The sequence below is a fragment of the Fundulus heteroclitus genome, chromosome 22 (assembly GCF_011125445.2).
Source record: "Fundulus heteroclitus isolate FHET01 chromosome 22, MU-UCD_Fhet_4.1, whole genome shotgun sequence".
Lineage (NCBI taxonomy): Eukaryota > Metazoa > Chordata > Actinopteri > Cyprinodontiformes > Fundulidae > Fundulus > Fundulus heteroclitus.
The window spans coordinates 24,572,712-24,595,244 of record NC_046382.1 but is presented as its reverse complement, the minus strand read 5'-3'; the positions used below and the strand labels follow the sequence as shown (position 1 = coordinate 24,595,244).

The window sequence follows — 22,533 nt, the reverse complement described above, 5'->3', positions numbered from 1 at the left end:
AGAGAAAGAAGAAAGAAAGGAGAAGAAAAACTTGGGAGAGTTGCGGCGCGTCCCGAACAGCCAGCGGCGGAACATCCAGTTTTGCTCCTATTGATTTGAAAGATGAGCTTGCTGTCTGCCATAGACACGAGCGCCTCCGTGTACCAGCCCGCGCAGCTTCTCAACTGGGTCTACCTCTCCCTGCAGGACCCCCACCAGACCAGCGCCTTTGACGCCTTCAGACCCGAACCCAACTCTTCCCACACGGAGCTCAGCTTCAGCAAGACTCCCGCGGCGGCCGACCTGAGCTCGTCCCTCAACTCCAACTATCTCAACAACTTCTTCCAGCTGCAGCGCAACGAGGTGAGCGCAGCGCACAGATCCGAGCCTGCTCTTGTTGGCGACCGGGATCAGCTGATGTGTGTGTGGGCAGCGACAAATGCGTTCCAGGGGGAAAGATCTGGGTTTTTTTTTTCCTGCTAGGACGGATATGCAGAGCGCCATGTCTAAACTTATAGATCACTGTTTGGAGTGCAACATTGTTTTATTTATTTATTTATTTATTTTTCATTTACAAGTATTCACAGAGCCGGTCTTAGATTTTTGTGGGACGGTACCCAACCCTGTCAGTCAGTGCAGCTCCACGGAGGGCCCCCCGTGTTTGAACATGTATGCATCATACACTAATCTTGTTTGTTCATGATTCTGCAGAGTGGGAGATTGTAACATGTAAGATGGTAATCTATTCGTCACTAAATGTTTCACTCTGTCTAAAAGTCTCCACTGTTGGACAACAGGAACTGACAAACAACCCCGTCCATGCAAAACGCCCAAAACTTTCTTAATCCCAACATATAGCTAGGGTTCCTAGGGGCCCCGTGTTGGTTTTGGAGCAGTTGTTTTCATTTGTCCCCCCCCCCCTCTTCCAGTCAGCATAGCTAGGCTATTGTCCCCTTTATATTCATATGTTTATACATTATACTGTATGTTTATACATCCAGCGTAACCATTATTACTGGACATTATAGAAAGCAGGAGAGTAAAAAGAGCTAGACTACTTTCAGGATGTTTACCCTTTCCAACAATAAAAATAATAATAATAATAATAATAAACTGCTGTTGATGTATCAGTTGTGCCAAAACAAGCAAACAAAGAAAAGCAAAAAGCTTGTTGCGTGACCATTCCAGTACTATTTGGGGCCTAAGCCGATGCATAGTTCCCCTATGCCTCAGGCACTTTGTTCACAACGTTCATATTTTATAAAGCATTTTAAAAGTTAGTGCAGGACTTCATGCTGGACAAAGCTCCCCACTCTTGGATATGATAACTCCTAGATGCTCGCTTGTCATTTATGAACTCCAACTTAATCCGAGGATTCTCCCCTTATAAACCCACACGCTTACGGTTTCCTGCCTCCCCCCCACGGTGCTGGTAAATAATCCGCTGAAGAGGTCAATCCTCTGCTCGTCGACGTGTTTTAGTTGTGGGGTAGTTTGAAAAGGTTGAGTAAAAATATGCATAGCTCAGATCCGTGTCTGGAGGAAGCAGTTGAAAATAGCCCGCCCGGGCCAGCTCTCCTCCGTCTGGAGAGAACCGGCCGCTGCTGGGGTCTGCTGTTTCTGCCTCCTTCAAATAGACCAGGTTGTGCAAACAAAAAATCCGCTCTTGTTTACATATTGTCTATTTTTGTAGCTTTGTGTAATTTTAGGGACAAATATGCTTATAATGTGTACCGCGTGCTAATCTGACACTCCAGACCGCTATGTGCACGCACACACACACGCACACACACACGCGCACACACACAAAAATAACAGCATCCAAGCAGGCAACCACACCCCTGAACCTCAGCCCTGTAAACACACATGTATACATGCATCACGCCATAGAAAAACAATTACGCACTGAACATGCTGGTGCAAAAATACACTGTAATAAGTGTTAATTACGCTTCAGCTCAGTTTGCCAGAGGTCAGGTTTCGGGCACTCGAGTAACGGATGGATGATGTATACGCCATCCGGGCCTGGTATACTTTAATATTTTAACCAGGGAGCCCTTTTTCAAATCGCTTAACGTGGAAGGCCTGCAGGAAGCGGGGTTTGCGCAGAGCGTATCACATGCAGTCGCGCAATTCCATTCGGCCCACATGGTTTTTAAAGTGTTTTTCAAACTGTGAGAACACACATAGAGTCTGGAAACGGTTTAAAAGGTGGGGTCATTTTCAATTTAATGCACCGACTAGGCCAAGTAAAATAATCCGCTGCAAACGCGTAATGGATGAGATGAGTAATGCTAAATGCTATTGTTTTTGCAGTCTAATAGGAGTGAGATTGGGAGGAGTTCAAAGACGCCTACCATAGGAAAGATCTGCTGTTCATTTTAATTAAATATCATCTAGTTTTGGGGAGATAGTTTTTTTTTTAAGGAAACTTTTTAACCTTTCTCCTCATTTTGTGCAAATCTAAACCACTGGCTGATTCCACATATCAGTCACATCCAGCAGACAGCCCCATCCTGCTTTAAACATACCAGTGTTTGATTAACTCCCCTCATTGTGACAACGCATCCCTTGGATCTGTTTAAACAGCCGCAGATGTGTCAGACTTGCTCAGATCACTTCGGCCCACAGTGAAAAGTAATGGCGATTGCTTAAAGAGACAGTTTACGATTTTTGGTTCTGTTAAAGCATTATGAGCAGTTAATACCTACCCCTTGAGTAGATGACTCTCACGACGTCTTCATTTAGTGTCAACCTGAGTTAGCTGATCCCAGAGGCTGAAGATAATGGCTAGAGGGGACACATTTTACTTCTTTGGCATTTGGTTTATCCTAATGTTGTTATGCGCATCCTGAAACCGTCGTCACGTTTGCAGTGGGATGTTATTTACACAGAAAATAAAGTTAATAGGAGATGGGGCACCAATGACACAAGTAATGAGAGCAGAACTTACAACGCTTCAGAGGAGTCTGTGATTTCACAGCTTTGTTTGATTTGGTTCTCCTTCTCAATACACTACTGAAAGCGGACCAGACCGCCTTGGAAATGCCATGCAGTTACAACATCAACTTTGCTTTGAGCTGCCCAGTATGGCAAGTTGTTTAAACATTTAATCAAAACTGCGTCCATTTCTAATTCTCATTTGATCAAGGGCTATTTGATTAGGGTTTCTCCTGGTAAGTATAGTCATTTGATCTCTGAAGAATAATAAGGCTCGAGTCAAATGAAATATTGGATTATGAATGAAATTCTGGATATCTAAAATACGAGTTTTACTACTTGGAAGAATGATTTGTGGATATTTGGCCAATAAATGTTACAATGTTTTGATTTAAGTGAGGCAGCGCACTCTCTACCTGTTGCTCTGGGAGCATGAGAGAAACGCAGCAGTGTACCAAAACAGGCTCCACTGTGCTGCTGAGGTTACACAGACACCGAGTGAGAATATAAAACCTTTCAGATCACATGAGCGTCTTCTTTGTGTGTCTGCTCTGGCTTTTCAGACATCCAGTCGGTCGTGACAGATGAGTGCTCAAACTGAGTCAGGTTCTGCTGGAGGTCTCTTCCTGTTAAAAGAGAGTCTTTCCTTTCCCCCGTTGCCACATGCTTCCTTGGTTTGGGGGATTGCTACAAAATTACCGACTCAATGCAACCAACTTTCAACTGTTGCTACATGCTCCGTCAGGAGGAGAGATGGACTTGATGCAAAGACCTTGGGTTTATATCTAGGATTAGATTTAAATGTACGTCATTAAATTTGAGTCTGCCTAAATCATTGGAATGGACTGAATAGACTTAAAAAAAATTCTGTGTGGAGTCTAATTCCTTTTATGTGCACTTATACCTGGCAGATACAGCTGATTCCTTTATATATATATATATATATATATATATATATATATATATATATATATATATATATATATACACACACACACACACACACACACACACGTTGGTGATGTTATTTCCTGTTTTTGGCTCCCTGCATCTCACACATAGATACCAAATAAGATATAGATTGTTTTAGATTATTTTTATTTGTGGAGCATAGAAGCTGAAAGCTGCTTCTCCATGTTAGGTTCTGGTTCTGGGTATGCAGAGTAGACCAGAACCAGAACACCTGAGTGGTCTGGAGGGTTGATACAGTAACAACGGTTCTGTGATGTATTTAGGTGCTAAGGCGTTCAGTGATTTATAAACTAATGGAAGTATTTTAGTCCATTCTCTGACCTACAGGGAGCCAGCGGAAGGACTTTCGAACTGAGGTGATGTGCTCTATCTTCCTGGTTTTTGTGAGAACGCGAGCAGCAGCGTTCTGGATCAGCTGCAGCTGTCTGATTGATTGATTTATTATTTTGTTTTGAGCAGACCTGTGACATTGTTGCAGTAATCAATGCAACTAAAGATAAATGCATGGAGGAGTTTCTGTAGATCTCATGGGGACATCAGTCCTTTAATCCTGAAAATGTTGTTCAGGTGATAGAAGGCTGACTTTGAAACTGTCTTTATGTGTCATTGAAGGTTCAGGTCTGAGTCCATCACTACACCCAGATTTCGGGCCTATATCTGTCTTTTAAAATGCCACCAAAGTAGGCAGTGCCAAGAGACCCCGAGGGGCGGGGCTAAGTGCGGGGATGAGCGGTGGTCGGGGGTTTCAGCGGGGCTGTGGTGAGGATGAGAGAAAGTGACACGTTGAAACATGTAGAGTGACCAGGGTGAGACTGCTGGTTTCGCCACAGATCGGTCTTTTGAGGCGGACAATTTCTTACACCGCTTGTCACTGGAGGCTGGTGGAGGCTTTGCAGAGTGTCATCAGTTAGAGCTGCTGGCGTAAGGCGATGCCTGAAGTCAGCAGTGCTAAGGCAGTGGAGGAAAGGATGGGTGATGTTAGCAGCATCATTCCTGTTACGGGCTAACTTTCAAAGCAGCAACAAATGCTAAACACTTCCCATCAATGCTCTCAGTGCTCCTGATTCAAACTCCAATTGCACTCACCACAGTGTGTCAGAGATGCTTTTATACCCGATCGCTGGGCTATGATGACAAAAGCATGTACCGATTGAACCAACAGGAAAATTCAAAAAGTTGGTTTTAAGACAAACATACAGCTTAACAAGTTCCCAGTGTAAAAAAATACACAGTAATATTAAAGTAGCAGCCTTAGGTCCAGTTTATACAGTTTATCTACAAAACAAAAATAATTAAATATGGGGTGAGTTACACTTTAAAGTGGTGTACAGTGCGAGAGTACATTGATGTGAAAAACAAGATTTTTTGCATTCCAACTGTAAGAAAACCACACCAGGATTCACTCCTAAGTAAACCGAGACTCACGCTTTCAGGTGGACCAGAGCTCACTTTTCTGGTCCACAGCACAGTTCGGTTGAGCTTTCACACCGGCCCAATCAAAGGAGACTTGCGCTGTGAAGGCCAGATAATCCTAGTTTGGATTGTTCAAGAGATTTGAGTCTCGGTTTGGGACTCAAGTCTCTTTAATAAGCTTAATTGTATGCAACCAGGAATGACGTCAAGCGGTTAAAGTATCGAAAATAAGTAAATAATTAACATTTTTGCATTGTCTCAGTTACTGTGTTATACATGAATGATTAGCTGCCTTGGTAACAATACCCATAGTACGTATGGGTACTCTATAATGTTTCTGGACAGTGCGGGCCAGGAAAACGACTTTTACTGGATTATGCAGACAAGTTTGTCTGTTTTTATTTCAGTCTACCATCCAGTCAGCATTCACAGTAAGCACGCCACAGACCACAGCTCTGACAGCAATGCTCATATCCTACCATAGAAGGGCGCATTTGATTTATTAGCCAGGGATATTGGTAGACGTTAGGTTATTAATGGGTTATGGAAATCTGTTTATGTTTATTGTAGCACTATAATAAAAACCCCATGAATGTCTCTCAAACTGAACGTCATGTTAAATAGCTTTGGGTTGTTCCAAAACAAAAGACGTTTAAGTTACCCCTGATATCTTACTTCTCGCTGTCTAAGCTAGGGCCAGTACAAAGAGACTTCAGAGTTTCTTCAAAATAAAAGCACTTCCTGCAAAGGTTATTTAAAAAATAATCAACATTAACTGGTGTTAATCCATTTTTGCTAGTTTTAGCATAAATGTATATGTATGTTTGTAGTAGGGTAAATATAATACCGTATTGTCATTTTTTTACATGCCAAATTGAATGTTGTGCAAAACCAAAAGAATTTGAATTCAACAGCAACAGCTCTGTGTTTTAGAAAGACTAGAAGGATGAAGCTGATGGGATTCATCTTATTTTTGGTCATTAGAGACTTGAAAGTAATAAAATAAATATTGTGTTAAGAAATTCTGCTCTAAAGCGCCGTGTTGACCTGTTGGCAGAGTTGCTGGTGCCAATAGATTAGATGGTCCGAAAAGTGGAATATTCACGCTAAATGCCACTGAATCTTGTTTTAAACAGCGGTATTAAATTAAGCTGGACATACAAGGACATCTGTTTGTATGAATACTGCAGCTGAATAATGTGATTAGTGTGGTTAAGCTGCCTCCCTGCACTGTCATAACTTGCTGAAATGAAAATTAAAACAGACAGTGGATCGAACTTTCAATTTGATTCGATTTAACTCAATTTATTTATATAGCGCCAATTCACCAAATCAGACAAGACACTTTGCAAAATAAATGTCAATCCAGCATCGTCATACAGACAGATTGAAAGTCAACCGCGTCCCATCGACTACGAATGTGGTATTCGCAGAGATGTGATGTCGTGGTGCGGGGCTCGCTGTTGGTAGTGGAAAACCGACTCAGGTCGTCTAGAAGCAGCGTATGTTCTGGTTTAGCACTGGAGCTTTGCTTTGTTGGGCAACACCCGACGAGAGGTTTGATTTCTTCTGACTGTTTAACAGAACCTGGCCTGAAACAGCCGTCTTCAGGGTCATCGTTTGCAACCACTCGCCCCGAAACTCACAAAATAAACAAACTCTCCCCCTCCATTAGCAGAGGTGTGTGAAGTCTCTTCCACTTGTGCAGACGGATAGTGGTCTGAAGCCAAAAGGGGGGAGTGGTGGTGGTGGTGGGGGGGGCGGATGAGACACCGAAAACAGAGTAAAGTTTCCTGTTTTGCATCATTGTTAAAATAATTTCATTGCCTTCTCCAAACGTTTGACGTCTCAGCGAGCGGAGAAGCACAGTCGCTCCCAGCAGCAGAGCAGAAACACAGGGCAGATGGAAAACTCTGCGAAACCAAAGCGCCTCAATGCTTGATTTACAATGGCTGCATGTAATAAATGAACACGGGTCTTAAGGCTGGGGCTGTTTAGCAAGACAATCTCACAGCCGCCAGATAAAGATTTGGCTTTGGGTCGTGGCAACGTTGCCAAGGCTAAAGTTTCTGTGCTTTGCAACATTAAAAAAAAACTGACAGTGAGATGTCAGGCCAGACATAAACCTGAGCCTCCAAGCTCACGGCTGGGAGTGATGAGGAACAGTCGAAGTGTGGATTTCACAATGCACTCTTAATGTTTTTGCTTCAAATTTTGGGTCTTGAATATTTGTTATAAGTCAAGATTTAAGGCAGATGTCAGGCAAGATGATCCGTTGCAACTTTTCCCTCAAGGTTATTGAGGATTTGCAAAATATTGATGTTTGCACTGAAACTTGCCTAATTTCGCCCAGAGGCCAACTCCTGCATTTTGTTCCCGAATTGCAATTTAACAAGGAAGACGGCGAAGGAAAGGAAAGAAGCACAAGCAGTGCATTCCCTGTTTTTAATACTCAGAGGGCGCCCTCTATGAATTCACTGGGCCTTGTTGCATGCGAGCCTTGGATCCGTCGCAGGCAACAAGCCGACGGAGGCTAGCTTACCGCCAACAGCGTGTGATGACATTGCTGATGTTCCACGGACCGGTCAGGGAGCTTGTCTCTCGTCTTGTTTACAGTGATTCATCCGTTGTAAAGTCCCATCTTTCTCCACGAGCATGCTCAGTACTTTTCCAGTTCCTAAGTGCAGCTGGGCACGTCGCCAGATGTTCTGACTTAAATAAGAGAAACGGTCCTGGAGGCTTGGAGGCCTCACGTGTTTTCCTCGCTGCAGAAAACAGAGCCATTAAAAATGACGTGCAGATCTGTTTAAGCAAACCAAATCACAGCATGTTTTCAAAGTGTCAGAGCACTGTGTTGAAACTGTTCTTGCTTTGCAGGCCTTAAACAACAACGTGTATAAGAATGTATCCCCCTACGGGTCCCTGAACAACATCGTGGATGGACTCAACTCCCTTACGGACCATTTCTCCGACCTCTCCCTTTCTTCGGAGCCCAGGAAACCCAACAAAAGACCCCCGCCCAACTACCTGTGCCACCTGTGCTTCAACAAGGGCCATTACATCAAGGACTGTCCCCAGGTGAGACGCGCGACACACATTGGTTAAGTACGCTGGTCTTCTGTTGACACAGAAATCCCATAAATAACAGTATTATTTTCCAAATAATGGATATGCATCCTTTTCCAGTGCTTACTGAGTAATATTAAATTTTTCAGTAAAAAAGTTAAGCATTTATATTTTGCTTTTCTTCTTTATAATTAAGTACAGCATTTGTATCCATTGACCTTCATCACATTGTCTTACATTAGAATCACAAATTTCGGTAGAGCAACACAAAGTGGTGCCTGATTTTAAAATGGAAGGAAAGGGATTCATGGTGTTCAAAGCCATTTCACTAATAGAAATCTGAAAATTGTGCTGAGCCAACAGTGTATATGGGTTTGAACCTGAACTTCTTGCCCATTCTTCCTTACAAAATAAAAGGAACCTCAAGCCCTGTCTCAATGCTTATGTGTCACCTACAACGCAAAGAGGAGCTTTCTTTTCCCCAACAATGCTTTTCTTGATGCCATTAAAGACAGATATGTGGAGGGCACAACTAACAGTTGTCCTGTTAACACGTTATCCCACCCGAGCTGTGGATTACTGCAGCTCCTCCAGAGTTATTAGTGACATTGAGTGTAGCTGGACAGCCTTGTGTTAGCAGTTGTGTCATACTCTTTCCATTTTCAGGTGATGGGCTGAACTCCATGAGATGGTTAAAGCTTGGCTTGTCATTTTACAGCCTAATCGTGCCTTAGACTGCTCCATAACCTCACCTCTGATCTGCCTGATGGGTTCCTTGGTGTTCATGATTTTATTTGTTCTCCAGTGTCCTCGAACAAACCTCTAGACCTTCACAGAACAGCTGGGTTTATAATTAAGTATACACAGGACATTTGTATTTACTATTAGGTGACTTAAGGAAATTGCTTGTGCTGTGTTTTTTAAGGGATGTCAAAGTGAAGGGGACAGAACACACATGCACTTCACACTTTTCAGCTTTTTGTTCGTAAAACATGATTAAAAAAAACATGCATACCCGACCACTTCACAGTTAAAACAAGATACATTAAAGTGTGTGGCCCTAAAACAACAACAATGATAAACAAAAATGTCCAAATACATTTGTAAAGCACTGCAAGCGAGAAATCTTGCTTGAGTCAGCTCCTGCCTTTCTCTCGATCTTTTTCTCTTGCTCTCGTTGGACCTGGGCTGACCTACTTGTTGAACAGGCTGGCCTCTGTCCCCTCCAGTCGTGTGTGTGTGTGTGTGTGTGTGTGTGTGTGTGTGTGTTTGTGTGTTTGTGTGTTTGTGTGCACGCGCATCTCTCCACATACGATTATGTGCATCTTGACAGCAAGACACACAGTTTATAGAAAGATGTTTAACAGCCAATAATTGTTTGAGAAATGTTCCTGTTTCTAATTTGTTCTGTGTGGACCATAAATTGTTTGTAAATTTCCGGATCAAGAACCATGATCAAACACGGAGGGGTCCATCTTATCTAAAGCTAAAGATAATCAATATAGTTGCATTCTTCTCCCTTTTAGTTTTGTGCAGACGGTGCCTTTTAGCGTATATGTATAATGTCACTAATGAGTACCCTCTGATTTTGTTCAGCTCAGCTCACAGTCAGAGCTTTAGTGAGAGAAAACCTAAAGAATCGTTAGGTTTGGACTCCAACATGTGCTATTTGTTGAAACTACTCGGACTTAAGTCTTGGTTTCTGTTTAATGGTCCTGGGTTTAAAAGTACTAAAATCCACAACATATAAACTAAACAATGACCCACTTCCATAATGATCTGCTGCATAAGCTGGACGGTATTCACATGTTGCATTAAAAAGGCCTCCAGGCCACGTTGCTGCCTGCTGCTGTAGGCTGGTTGTAGGAGACATGCTCATATATGAGGACACGCTAAGTTCAGAGAGAGAATTACCATCAGCACTGAGGCTGAAGACAAAGGTTTACCAGTGAAAGTACATATAATAAAATTTAGACATTATTCAGATAAGTTATTTGTGGTAATGAATCCAGACCTGCTTTACTTCATTGGGTTTTTAGTATGACTAGCAATACTCTCTCATCAATTTATTGTACATCTTACAAAACCCGTAAATGAGGTTTCTTGTCTTACAATTCTCCTTTTCTTCTTCAAATATCACCTCTGCGGCAGAACTACAACGTTTTACGAGCTCCAACTATAACAGTACTTTCCCGCTTACAACGCTCCTTGTTTTCTAAGTAAATGGCTCTGGGTTATTTTGTCCTTTTGCCAATTCTTACCCTGATGTTGTGCATGCTATTTCATTTTGTTATTCTTTAAAATTACAGATATAAATAATAGAAAAAGCTAAAATTCAACACGCTGTTTCAAAATGTGAGAGATTATAAAGCATGATGAAACCGAAGAAACTCTACCTCAACCTCCAGGTGGGACATAATATAGTCACAGAACCTGATTTCCTTACGGAGGTCTAGAATATCCGCAGATTATAGATACTAACTTTAAATCATTGGTTTTTAAAGTGTGTCTGCAATGTGGGCACATATTGATGCATGGTCAGTATGAAGCATCTTGTGCCAAGATAACTCCTTTCATACCTAACCTTTTTGGTTATGAAACAACCCAAACAGTAAGCTACACAAAGTTGACAGGCAAAAATCACCAGCAACCGACTGCAGAAGCTCCTTTAATAGTATATCTTTTTTTTTTTTTTTTGACTTTTTTTTTGGACTTTACATCAAATTTAGTTTGATTAAAGAGTTATGGAAACAACTTTTGATTTGTAGACTGTCTGACTTATTGATTGATTGAGTAAATGCCCAAAGCAAAAAAAGTAAAGAGCAAAAATAAAAAGGATCCCTTTTTTTGAAAGCGACATTTTCCAACAATCCTTTTAATGCGATACTTAAATGTTTCATCAATGAAGGCTGCAACAGTCATTCATTTTTAGTGCTGGACAAAATATTGCTTATTTGTAATTATTGCAATAATACTATCACAAAGAACTGCTTGGATTGCAATATAATTTAGCTAATTATATAGATGCTATGCAACTCATGCTCTGTAACTGAGATTGCAATAATCTTAAAACAGACCAACATTAATTCTGCAAGCTTAAGTATTTCTATATATTCTCATTGTCGTTTTGACATTCGTCAGCAATATCAAGTGTTTTTTTTTCTCTGATACTACGCAGCCCTGCTCACTTTTCATCATGAGGTACAAAACCCCAAATTATGGTGCTGACCCCTTAGCATGCTAAAGTTTCTCTCTACCTCGGCAAAGAAAACATTAAAATGTCTCGGCCATGAATTCAAAGCTATTATCTTTTTACAATGTTATGATAAGCGAATAACTTTATAGCAGTTGGTGTCCAACACTGAACCATAAATCTGAATAGAAATACTTAAATTTTATGGGTTAGCTGCCTGTTGGTGTCCATTTACACACCCTAACTTCACAGAGAAGAAGGGCTGTAGATAATTGTAGATTCAAGTATAGAGTTGAACTATGCACATAAACTTTAAAACAAGAAGATTGATATTTGGTGTCCTTTTTTGTGTATTTAAGCAAGGACTAGATCATGTAACTTCTGGATTGCCATTGTGTAATATAGCCTTTTTATGAAGGTAAACTTCATAATTGGGACTGCAGCCTGAGTATGATCTAATTTCGTAAAGGGAACAGCATGGCACTTTCCCATGGACTTGTACGATGGTCGTATGGAGACGTTTTCTTGTTGGACTCAAGCGCTTGCTAATCTCCCTTGGTTCAATTTCTCTCTTTTCACCTCTTCCCCTTTGTCAAATCTCCCTTCCTCTAGTTGAGGTACTTGTCAGCACAAGCCTCTAGACTTGTCTTGTATGAAATAGTAATGAGGAGCACATGTGAGGTTAAAAAGCTTTGACTTGTTTTGTGACATATGATGGCTGGTCTCCGGAGGTCTGTAAAAGACCTGTGTGCTGATAAAAAGTTTCCTGGACAGCTCAGAGCTCAGCTCAGAGTGTGGGGGAATTAGATCATCTAATAAAAGCCCTAATGGGAATTTCAGATTTTATATTTAATGCAACATGTAACTCTTACCTTTGTTTTGCCTTGGAGTGAATGTTCAGCTATGATGATTGATGAAATGATGATCACTCAACAAATGGAGCAGGATTCCCAAAGTGGGGGTCACAAGATGATCCAAATGATGATCAAATATTTCTGACTTTACAATGTCAGATATACCTGTTTTACTATAGCTAATTTATGCCTTTATTCATGGAAAAATATTTTTTTCTTGAATATTTACAACTTTTAGACATGAGAAAACATTTTTTTCTTTTTTGTGGAAATGTACTCCTCTGCGGCCAATAATTTATTTTCTTTAATCTACAATGACTGTAATACAAATTAATTTTTTTTGTTGAAAATTACAAGAATAACATCATAATATTAGGTGTACAAGAATAGAGAACATATGAGAATAAAGTCATATCCAGGAATTAAGTCATAATATTACGATAATAAAGTCACAGTCCTGACACTAATAACAATTTGATACTGATTTGCTAAAAAGATTTAGTATTTCTTTAAATGTGAAACAGATACCAACATATAACTTTACACGTTGCTCAACATTCCTCATTTTTACACAGGGGGAAGAATTTTCATAAAATCAATACTTAATTCTTGCCGCATTAGGACTTTAGTCTCTTAATTTCCAAAAACAAAAAAAGGGGGTCGCTGGTCTCTGGCGTTGTTATTTTGGGGGTCACAGGCTGAAAGGTTTGGGAACCCCTGCTCTAAGTTTTGTCAGATATTTAACAGTAATAATGTTCATAAATAAATTAAGCCCTGTTTACATGACAATGATCAACTAAAAACTGGACTTACACGACAATGTTCTAATTACAATCCCCATTTACACAACAACAGTACAAACTTGAAAACAGTGTAATTCTCACGCCGTGCCACTAGTGGTGCCATGTTTTTTGAAACACAATATGTACATAGGTATCACCTAAAAGCCGCCACAGCTGATAAACCTTCCAGATGCAAGTTTTCCAACCGTTGCTCCAGGTAACTTTGAATTATATCCGTGCCCAGCCGTGATTGTATTCACAAAAGTCAGCAGCTAAAATAGTACTCTGCTGGCTGCCATATTTCTTCTTCTATGGTTTTTTTAAATCGTAGGCAGCCACGATGTTGTGCCTGAGCATTCATTTCTCCGTGAAAGAAATGTTCAGTCTTTTCCTGTTTACACGACAGCAGAAACCGGGACGTTTTTCAGCCGTTACACTCAGAACAGATTGGAGTTGTTCCGTAATTTGACAGTGAACGATGGAGAGCGGGTCCGTTGACTGTGACATCCGGAGTAGTCATGGGGGATGTGGAACCGTTCTCATTAATTAAGATAATAAGGTAGTTGCTCCGTCGGTCGGACGTGAACGGAACGGAGCAAGCACGGAGGATGCGGAATCTAGGGGTTGGTCTCATTATCTATCAAAAATTAGAAACATTCATTATTACTTTCCTAATTAGTAACATCTGCCACAAATTAATAATAATAATCTGGAGATTTTGCATGTTTCTCAGGTTCAAAACTGATTGAAGGATGTTTTCTGTTGTGTTTACATGCACTACACTTGTGTAGTCAAAGGTGTGAACAGCACGATAAAATAATGCAGTTTTGTTAAATGTTGCCATACTACATATAAACAGTTGGACAGCAGGAGCCTTGCAGTTGATTTAGGAATTCATCTGAGTTTGTTAAAATCACTCTCAGATGTCCTCTGGTTTGTATTTCAGCTGGTCATTAAACTGCCAACAGTAACTCAAAAACTACCAAAGTCTCCAAACATGCTCTGCAGTGCAGTCCCATTCCAGTTATTTAGGTTTCTCCTGGGCTTTTTCTCCATCAATTTACCCTCCACATGTGCAATGTCTTTAACACCCTCACTGAATGCTAACCTTATTTCTGGCTCTTTTCCATCACATAGTTCAGTACCATGTTGAAAGGCTGGTGTTTTTTTTTTTTTTTACCAGAGGCTTTTATTGTTGAAAGTACCCCCTAAAGCTGATGCTTTATGTTCTTTTAAAGTGGGATGTTAACACTGTAATCACTGATCAAAAAGAACAATCATTTGTCAGTGGGAACAACAGCAGCTAACACTGACACAGTTCCCTGGAAAAGCATGGTTTGCGTTCAAGGTTAACACCAATTTGCTGTTATCGTCAATTCTGAAGGAGTTTGAAACTCTTCTGTAATTAAACGATTAGCATCCTACTGCAATTGCAGGGTGCCACCATTTTTACAATCAATGCCGGACGTTCACCCCAGAAGTTTTGGACATTTCTTCATCTTCTTCATAACATGTGCGACTGAGAGAAAGGGAAGGAAACCTTAACCTAAGTTCAGTGGATTTAATACCTAAACCTAATTTAATTTCTACAGTGTATCCCCTTTCCTGAGGGCTAACCCTAACTCTAACAGGATCAGTGGATTTAATATGACCTCACTAACCTTCTGTTGGGACCAACCTTATAACTTTCAATACTAAGTGACTTTGAGTGGAACTGTTTGCTAAATAAATGTTAAGCGGCCTCGTAACATTCCATAATTAGAGGGGAGTTTAGTTTTCGTTTCACTACAAAAATGCCAAAACATTCTGCCAAAAATTACATTTTTGCTATGATTGTTTTCTCATCCCATATTTTTTGGTTGCACAATATGCAATCATGACTGTATGACTTGTCAGGAGATGCTTTGGTAACCGAAGCTTCTGGGGAACAGGGTGCATCTAAGCTTATTACCCCGTACAGCATGAATAATCGCAGTCTGATGATCTAAAAATGTGGTAAAAAAAAATAGTCCCTCTTACAAATTTATTCTGTTTTTGCTTCATCTTTTTTTTTTTTTTGTCATGTTCACCATCACACAAATTAAATATCAGACAAGTATAACCCGAGTAAAAAAAAAAAAAACAGTTTACACATAAAGATTTAATTTTTTAAATGAAAAAAGCCCTCTAGACCAAGCAAGATATAATTAGCCCCTTTGGTAGATCATAAATTAACCACATTTGTTTGGTTCACTAAAACTAACTACATCCAGGCCTGTTTACAGCTTGACATGTAGACTTAAAATAATCTAAATAGAACCCATCTGACAACACCAATAAGGCGAAAAGATCTCAAAAAGCAGCCCACTGTGGAACAGTCTGGAAACAGTTACAAAGCAATTTCTAAGGGTTAGGAACTCCAGCAAACCAGTGCGAGCAAACACACAAAACACACAGCATTAAGGTTCTGGACTTCAACTGAGATGCTGGGGTATGACCTTCAACAGACTGTTCAAGCTGGGAAATACTACATAGCGGCTGAAATATAACCGTTCTGCAGAGAGGAGTGTGCCAAAACTCCTCCCCAGCAATTCGAAAGACCTTTCGCCAGGTATCACAAATGCTTGATGGCAGTAGTTGCCTCCAAGGTTGGCACAACCAGTTATTTGAAGCAACCTCTAGTTTTCACAAAGAGCAAGGTGGATTTGGAAAGATTTGAACTGAAATCGTCTTTTTAAAGCAGGATTTTGTGTTTACTATGGTTATTTTTTTATTAGTTTGACGATCTGAAACATTTTACTGTCAAAAAGGAACAAGAAAAAAAAAAAGAGAAGAAATCCATAAGGTGGCAAATAAATTTTGCAGCACTGTGCGGATTTCATCTTCCGCCACTCACAACTAGGATTTCGTTAAATAGTTTAACAAAAATCAACTAGAATCCAAATTATATCTACATTTTATCCTCTTATTTACCAAACATTGACAGCACACGGGGCAGGCATGTGTGAACTGGTTCTCTTGTAGCTGAGTGAAAGCCACAGGCCTGGCAGCAGCTGCCCCGTGCTCCCTGTCATGGGGACAGAGGTGTTATGTAAACTGGCTTTTATTCGGAAAATGAGGTCGGTCCCATAGTTATGAGCAGAATGCCTCTCATGGCCGTGCTTTTGGCTGTAGTTCAAGATGTCTTCCACTCGCACTTGTGATTTGGTTTTGTTCAGAGGCCTGATTCCCTCAGCAGCTGGACAGAGCTCTGATTTAGGTGATCGTCGTGATAAATGCAGTGGCATCTACATGCTACGTGTCCCTGTAGGAGGATTACTCCAGAAAATGAATTCACCATTGTGCGGATTCTTGGGGATATGTGGGGGTGGGTTCTGCTGCAGTGCATGTTTTTTATGTGTCCGTGAGAGAGTGAGCTCCTAAGTAATATTCCTGCTCAGCATCAAATATCCAGACTCTCATCCGTATCCTCCTGAGTAAAAAGCATACATTACTTATGCCTTTAGCTGAGATGAACAAATGAAATTCCTGTGGCATTGATTAACAGTCACCAAAAACAGACACTTTGAAGCATGCTTTACTTTTGATTTTGTGTTTCTTAATGTGTAGAGATATGTTTGAATCAGTACCTAAGGGACAAAAGCATTTTATAACGTTAACAGAAACTCCACATTTAAGTATATTGCTTTTTTTTTTACATGGCTTGGTTCTTTTCAGGTCAGCTTTACTCTTCAAAGATGCATTGACAAAAAGTGTCCATAAAATAGTGATCATAAAAACTACAGCTGAATCACATTGGAAAATGTATCAAAAATTGCAAAATGTACAAAAATGTATCAAAAATGAGATACAAAGTGAGTTACCTACATTTTCAACAATGCCTCACTTACTGATGTTATGAACATAGTGCATTGCCATGAACAATAGACATTTAACTCAATTTAAAAACAACTACTATATTTTAAACAAACAGGAAAATATTGACACAAAATGTTCCGAAATTAGCAATCTTTTTAAAATGGATGGATGGATGGAAGTAGATCTAGGAGCAACATATCTGGTAGTACATTTATTACATTTATTTCTGCTAATCATTTTAATTCTTTTATGAAGGACAACGTAATGTATAAACTTAAAAATATTGCTAAGAATACTCTTGGTCACTGGGTAGGAATTATTGCCCAACTCCTATTTAAGGTTATACCGTTCCAACAGCATTGCTCAGAATAAAAACACACAAAAGCTTAGGTGATTTGTGGCATGCCACAAGGACCAATTCTGGGTCCCATTTTGTTCTTTGTTTATGTTCTTCCTCCTAACTTACTCACCTCACAGCAGTCTCATAAGTCTTGCATGTTGTCATTCTGAAATTGTACTCTGTATGGCTCAGAGATTCCTCCCTTTTGTCAGTAGAGCTACAGGCCACTGTGGTTGGTACTTTAGTCATTTTGGCCCGAACCGCAGCAGTTAAACATGTCAGATTTGAGCTTAACATGATAAACAAAAAAATCTGATTCATGTTCTCAAACAGGTATGCTCATACTTGTTCATATTTCCTTTGTTATCGACCACATGTGTTATTACTTTTGTAAATAATAATTTATCAGCTGTCTTGATAATCCTTGCAAGAAAGCTGAGGTTTATTTTCTTAGACATTACCCGTTACAAAGGAAATGTCAAAAACTTTCCATTCAATCCCATATTTTATGTGTACCTTTATATTTTCCGTTGTACTGAATGTATGCACAAATGAAATTTATTACACATGGATAATATATAACATTCAAAATGTTCTGCACAAATATGAAAGAGTCGACGTAAAGAACATTGCTTTTGCTGTTTTGAGAAAGAACACATTGAACCACTTAGGTCATACTTAGACCCTTTTATTTCATTATAATAATACTTATTTCCTTCTAAGTGTTTGCTAAGTGTGTACAAGGAGTATAAAGTTTTAATTTCAAAGCATGCTTTTTTTTCAAGGTGCAGTTTCATCCAGAGAGCTATTTAGACTTTTATGGCCAGTTTTCACTTTTTGGTAAAAAGATGTAAGAACAACTTTAAAAAAAAAAAAATTCCTAGCCTTTTTCGCGTATATCATGAGAGAATAGTCACTGTGCTGCTATTACAAAAACAATGGAGTTGACATCTTAAAGTAGCAATAGCGCAGTATTACAGAAACAACAGTTTCTGCATCTTCCCAAATTGTTGACCTTTACGTTGATTTACGAAAGGCTGCCTGCATTTCCAAGTCTAGCATGTTCTATGACTGATTGACGTTGAAAGCTAAAAAGGATAAAGAGGCCACCATTACACCACTCTGTTTAACCTTCCTGTTATCTGTTGAAAAGCTCGCTCTCTCCCACAATGCTGTTGACCGAACGACCCACAAGCCAAGTGTTGGCATACGACATACGAAAAATTCAGTTTTTCCTGTTTACAAGGCAACAGAGACTGTGACATTTTCTCATTGTTACACTGGAAACATTCTCAAATTGTGCCATTGTCATAGAAAGGGTTTGCCATTGTCATGTAAATGAACAGTACAAACACAACCAAACTTTTCGGTTTTATCAGAAAATGTCATGTATACAGGGCCTCAGTTACAGTGTATACTCTCAGGAGTGTTGTTGACTGGAAAATTACTATATTTTTGAGTTTCCAACCAACCAGTTACCAGATAAGACTGAATAAGCTGAAAATCATCCCATTCCAGTCACTAGCCAAATTCTCAGTGCATCTCTAGTTTTGTCAGTAGCTTTATCAGGCTAAATATTAAGTATCTTTGCAATGAACTGGACCAAAAGAGTGAAAAGTAGATCAGTAACTTCCATTGAATAAATGAGGATGAGTCTTTGTTTATTAAAGTATTTCTCCCCTCAGTAAAGCCCATATGATTTACCTATGCCTGAAGCTCTGTTAGCATTCATCTGATTTGCATCTGTGGCCATATGCTATGACAGCTCTGGCGACACTTTCTCACACCTCATGCGGTGCAAACTTCAGCAGCAGTCTGTCCTTTGAGACAAATGGTCTCTATGTTCTCCCATACCAGCGTAAGGATGCTTGGACCCCTCAGGGACTCTTCACACCAGATGCAAATCCCACTTGGAGTAACGTGTGAGTTGCCAACTTGTGTGCTTTACCTTCAGTCCTGGGGATAAACATAATGACTTTCCATTACAGCCCACCAAGACAAATCTCACTGACTGGTGTTTAAAAAAAGAAAACTTATTTGTTTTCCTGTGGTGGCCTCTAACAAAGCTTTAATACCTTTTTTTTTTTAAATTGGCTGGCATCCATGCTGGGATAATTTACAGTGATGAAAAGAAGTAGTGTAGTAGGGGATAAAGTGACACACAATGAAAATGTATAAAATTAGTGTTACGTGTACCACATAGAGTTACTCATCTATAGGAGTCAGTCTGAACACCCAACAATTGAAGACATGCATACGGGTTCAAACTCAGTATGGGCAATCTGGACAAGAAATATGAATCCAATAATTGGTACAATCTATCCCAATAATGATGGGATTGGGAAAAGTATTTAAAAATGATCATCATTGTCTTTTTGGCAATACATCCGTCATATGGAAAGCAACTTTAGTGCACCAGTCACATAAATTAGTGCAGATGCACCATACATTAGAGTTGTATTCTGAATCATGTTTTCAAATCAAACAATTTCAGATGCCCTCTTATAAAACCTAACTATATCTAATATTCAGAACAGCTCTGCCTGACATTAGTCAGTCCTTTCACAAGAAACCTGCAATCAAATGTCATAACAGTCTCGCTGGAGCTATATTTGATATAGTCTAGTTCTTACTTACTACAGCCATGAATTAGTTGAAAAAAGTGTAAACGCTTGATGCAGGGTGTTGCAAGCAGTGCAGGTCTTTGAGAATCTTATGCTTTTTGTGTTGGCTGTAATTAATATTGACATACTTAAATACCCATTGATTTTACTGATTAACAACATCCATAATGCAGCATTTAAATGTGGGAAAACTAGGTCAGAAGAGAGAGATATAATTTCATAAGAAGAGAAATTTCAGGAGCAGATGTTCCTTTGGATTGTGTTGGAGAAAAGATGGTCTTTTACGTCATGTGAACTCTTTTGTGAAGACCTTTGTGAACTTATATTTGAATCCTAAAACGAGCCCCTCAGAGATATTAAAGATGTATACAATGATTGAAGCGAAGTTATTGTAGGCAAAGTTTAATTCCAATTTATGCAGCTTAATAAAGCTGTGAGCTGCGTCGCTTCTACCTCACATTGAGGGCATCTCTGCCTTAAGCCTTCAGCTCAAGATTTGTCAAGTCTTGCACTGAAAACATGCAGCTGGATGGATTAACTGTCTTGGTAGCTCTCTCTTTGATACCCAACCTTATGCTAAATTTTTGTACAGTTCCAGGAATTATGTGGCTTCGAAGTAGCTTCAGCTATTTCCTGTGTAGGTGGAGAGAGCATATGTACTACATTTTTCCATTAGCCTTTTTCTAACATATGTCCGTTCAACCAGAAGTAGCCCAGTTTTGTACAGATGCGTCTTCTCTTTCCCAACTCTTTTATACTTTCCCCTCTGTTTGCTTCCTGTAGTTTGGTAATCCTGTCAACAGCCCATCTCTCTACAGCACGGTCACACTTCAGCATTTGTCAGGATAGAGCGCTTCACATTTCAACTCCCCCCAGCCCCTCATAGCCCCAGAGACAACTCTGATGGGATTGTGATTATTTGCCGTGGCAGGCAGGCAGGCAGGCACTTTGGATGTGTCCACATCATGTCACTCAGGGCTATTGTGTTTGCATGCGACAGGTTTTGGAGGTACAGTCCCGAGAGTGGCGCTGGATCCGGGAGGCAGCGGGAGACAGTGACAGGGGAGTGAGGGCACTTCCCCTGAAAGGAAATCAAAGTTAAAAGAATGATAAAAGTGTCGTTTCCTGCCAGCTGGTTTGTGTTCTGGACAGAAATCCCATTCTTCCTCTCAATTTTTGCTGAGGCAACAATCGCACCACTTCCTGTTTTGTTAACCGTGACACTGAAAACCCCATTTCTGGGAGGCAGCACGCTGTTACAGCAACTAAAGTTAGGTAAAGTTACAGCGGGGTGTGGAAATAGTTGATAGAAACTCCAAATCCGGGACCCTTGTTAAAGATAAAAATCTGACCGTCTCCCAAATAAAGTCCAGTTGACCATTAGAAAGAACAATAAGGCAACAATTCACAAAGCTTGACTATTAGATGCATTTTTTTGCCCACTATCTGCTCAGTTTCTGCACTCAGAGTAGAGAGCTTTAATTGCATACTGATGCATTCCTATCAAGTCCAGCAGATGTGAGCAACCGTGTTTGTTTGTGCCAGGTCGCAGCGGTGAGTGCCACAAAATCTAAAAATGACAGAAATGTTCTTACAGCAAGCTCCAGGTTCTGATAACATAAAAAACATCTAACTATATCAGAGAGGGACCAAAGTCAGGATGGTACTTCCAAAAAAACAAGTGAGGGGGATATTTTCAGCGCAGCGCGACAGATTGTAAAACGGTAGAATGATCTGTTCATTTAACTTTTATTTTCTTGAAAAAAAAGTCAAACAATTTGTCAGACTGACCAATTTTTGCAGTTTAAAGAAATACTCATTGTAATAATTTATGAAATAAAGTCACCATAAAAAAAATGCTTTTACTTTACTGTTGACTCCTGTACCAGTATAAAAATCTCTCGATACTGTGAGTAAAAATACCACGGTTTTATGGAGTCATGTTAGTCATACCAAACAATTAACACAAAAAATGTGTAACATGATGAAATGGTGCTAATTTATAACAGAAAAGGTGCTGCTAAAATAAATGTAAACTATTGGTTATTAATTTATAATGTTATCTACACCATGCACTTATTTTAATTTCGATACATCGACTTTAAGCTTTAGCAGTAGCTTTCAAGAGCTTATTGTGCACAATTGTATAGCTTTTGTCATTCTGCTCTCTATAGAGTAACAAAAGTATGTTAAGCTGATATAAGCTGCTTGTAGTTCACCAGCTACAAGCTGTTGGTTGTTAAACAGGGTTAACGTAATAAGAGTGATTTAGGTAACAGCATTTACTTATGATCGTTATCGTCTTGCTTGGAAATATCTCTAAAAAGCCAAATTTGTCTTTCTTGTGAGCAATAGGGCCCTCTATCAGCCAGCAGGGCGCAGCAACAGGTGGGGTAGGGGCAGTGCTAAATTACTCTATACGCCGTACAGGTAGGCGATGCTCCAGTCTTTCCTTTTCTATGTGGTTTCTCTGTGAAAACACTTTGGGCCATAGGAACAGCGTGGTGGTAGATGTTTGCAATTTTATATCATA

General features: G+C 39.9%; 1 protein-coding gene across 2 annotated transcripts in view; it reads left to right on the top strand.

Annotated features, from left to right (window-relative positions):
* zcchc24 (zinc finger, CCHC domain containing 24) overlaps positions 1–22,533 on the top strand; it is a 57,991-nt gene continuing 35,458 nt past the window's right edge. For both annotated transcript variants that reach the window (XM_012880584.3, XM_021307542.2), the window contains exons 1-2: positions 1–342; positions 8,182–8,382. In XM_012880584.3, the coding sequence (XP_012736038.1) occupies positions 103–342; positions 8,182–8,382 (441 nt within the window). In that variant the 5' untranslated portion in view covers positions 1–102. The remainder of the gene's footprint in view (positions 343–8,181; positions 8,383–22,533) is intronic.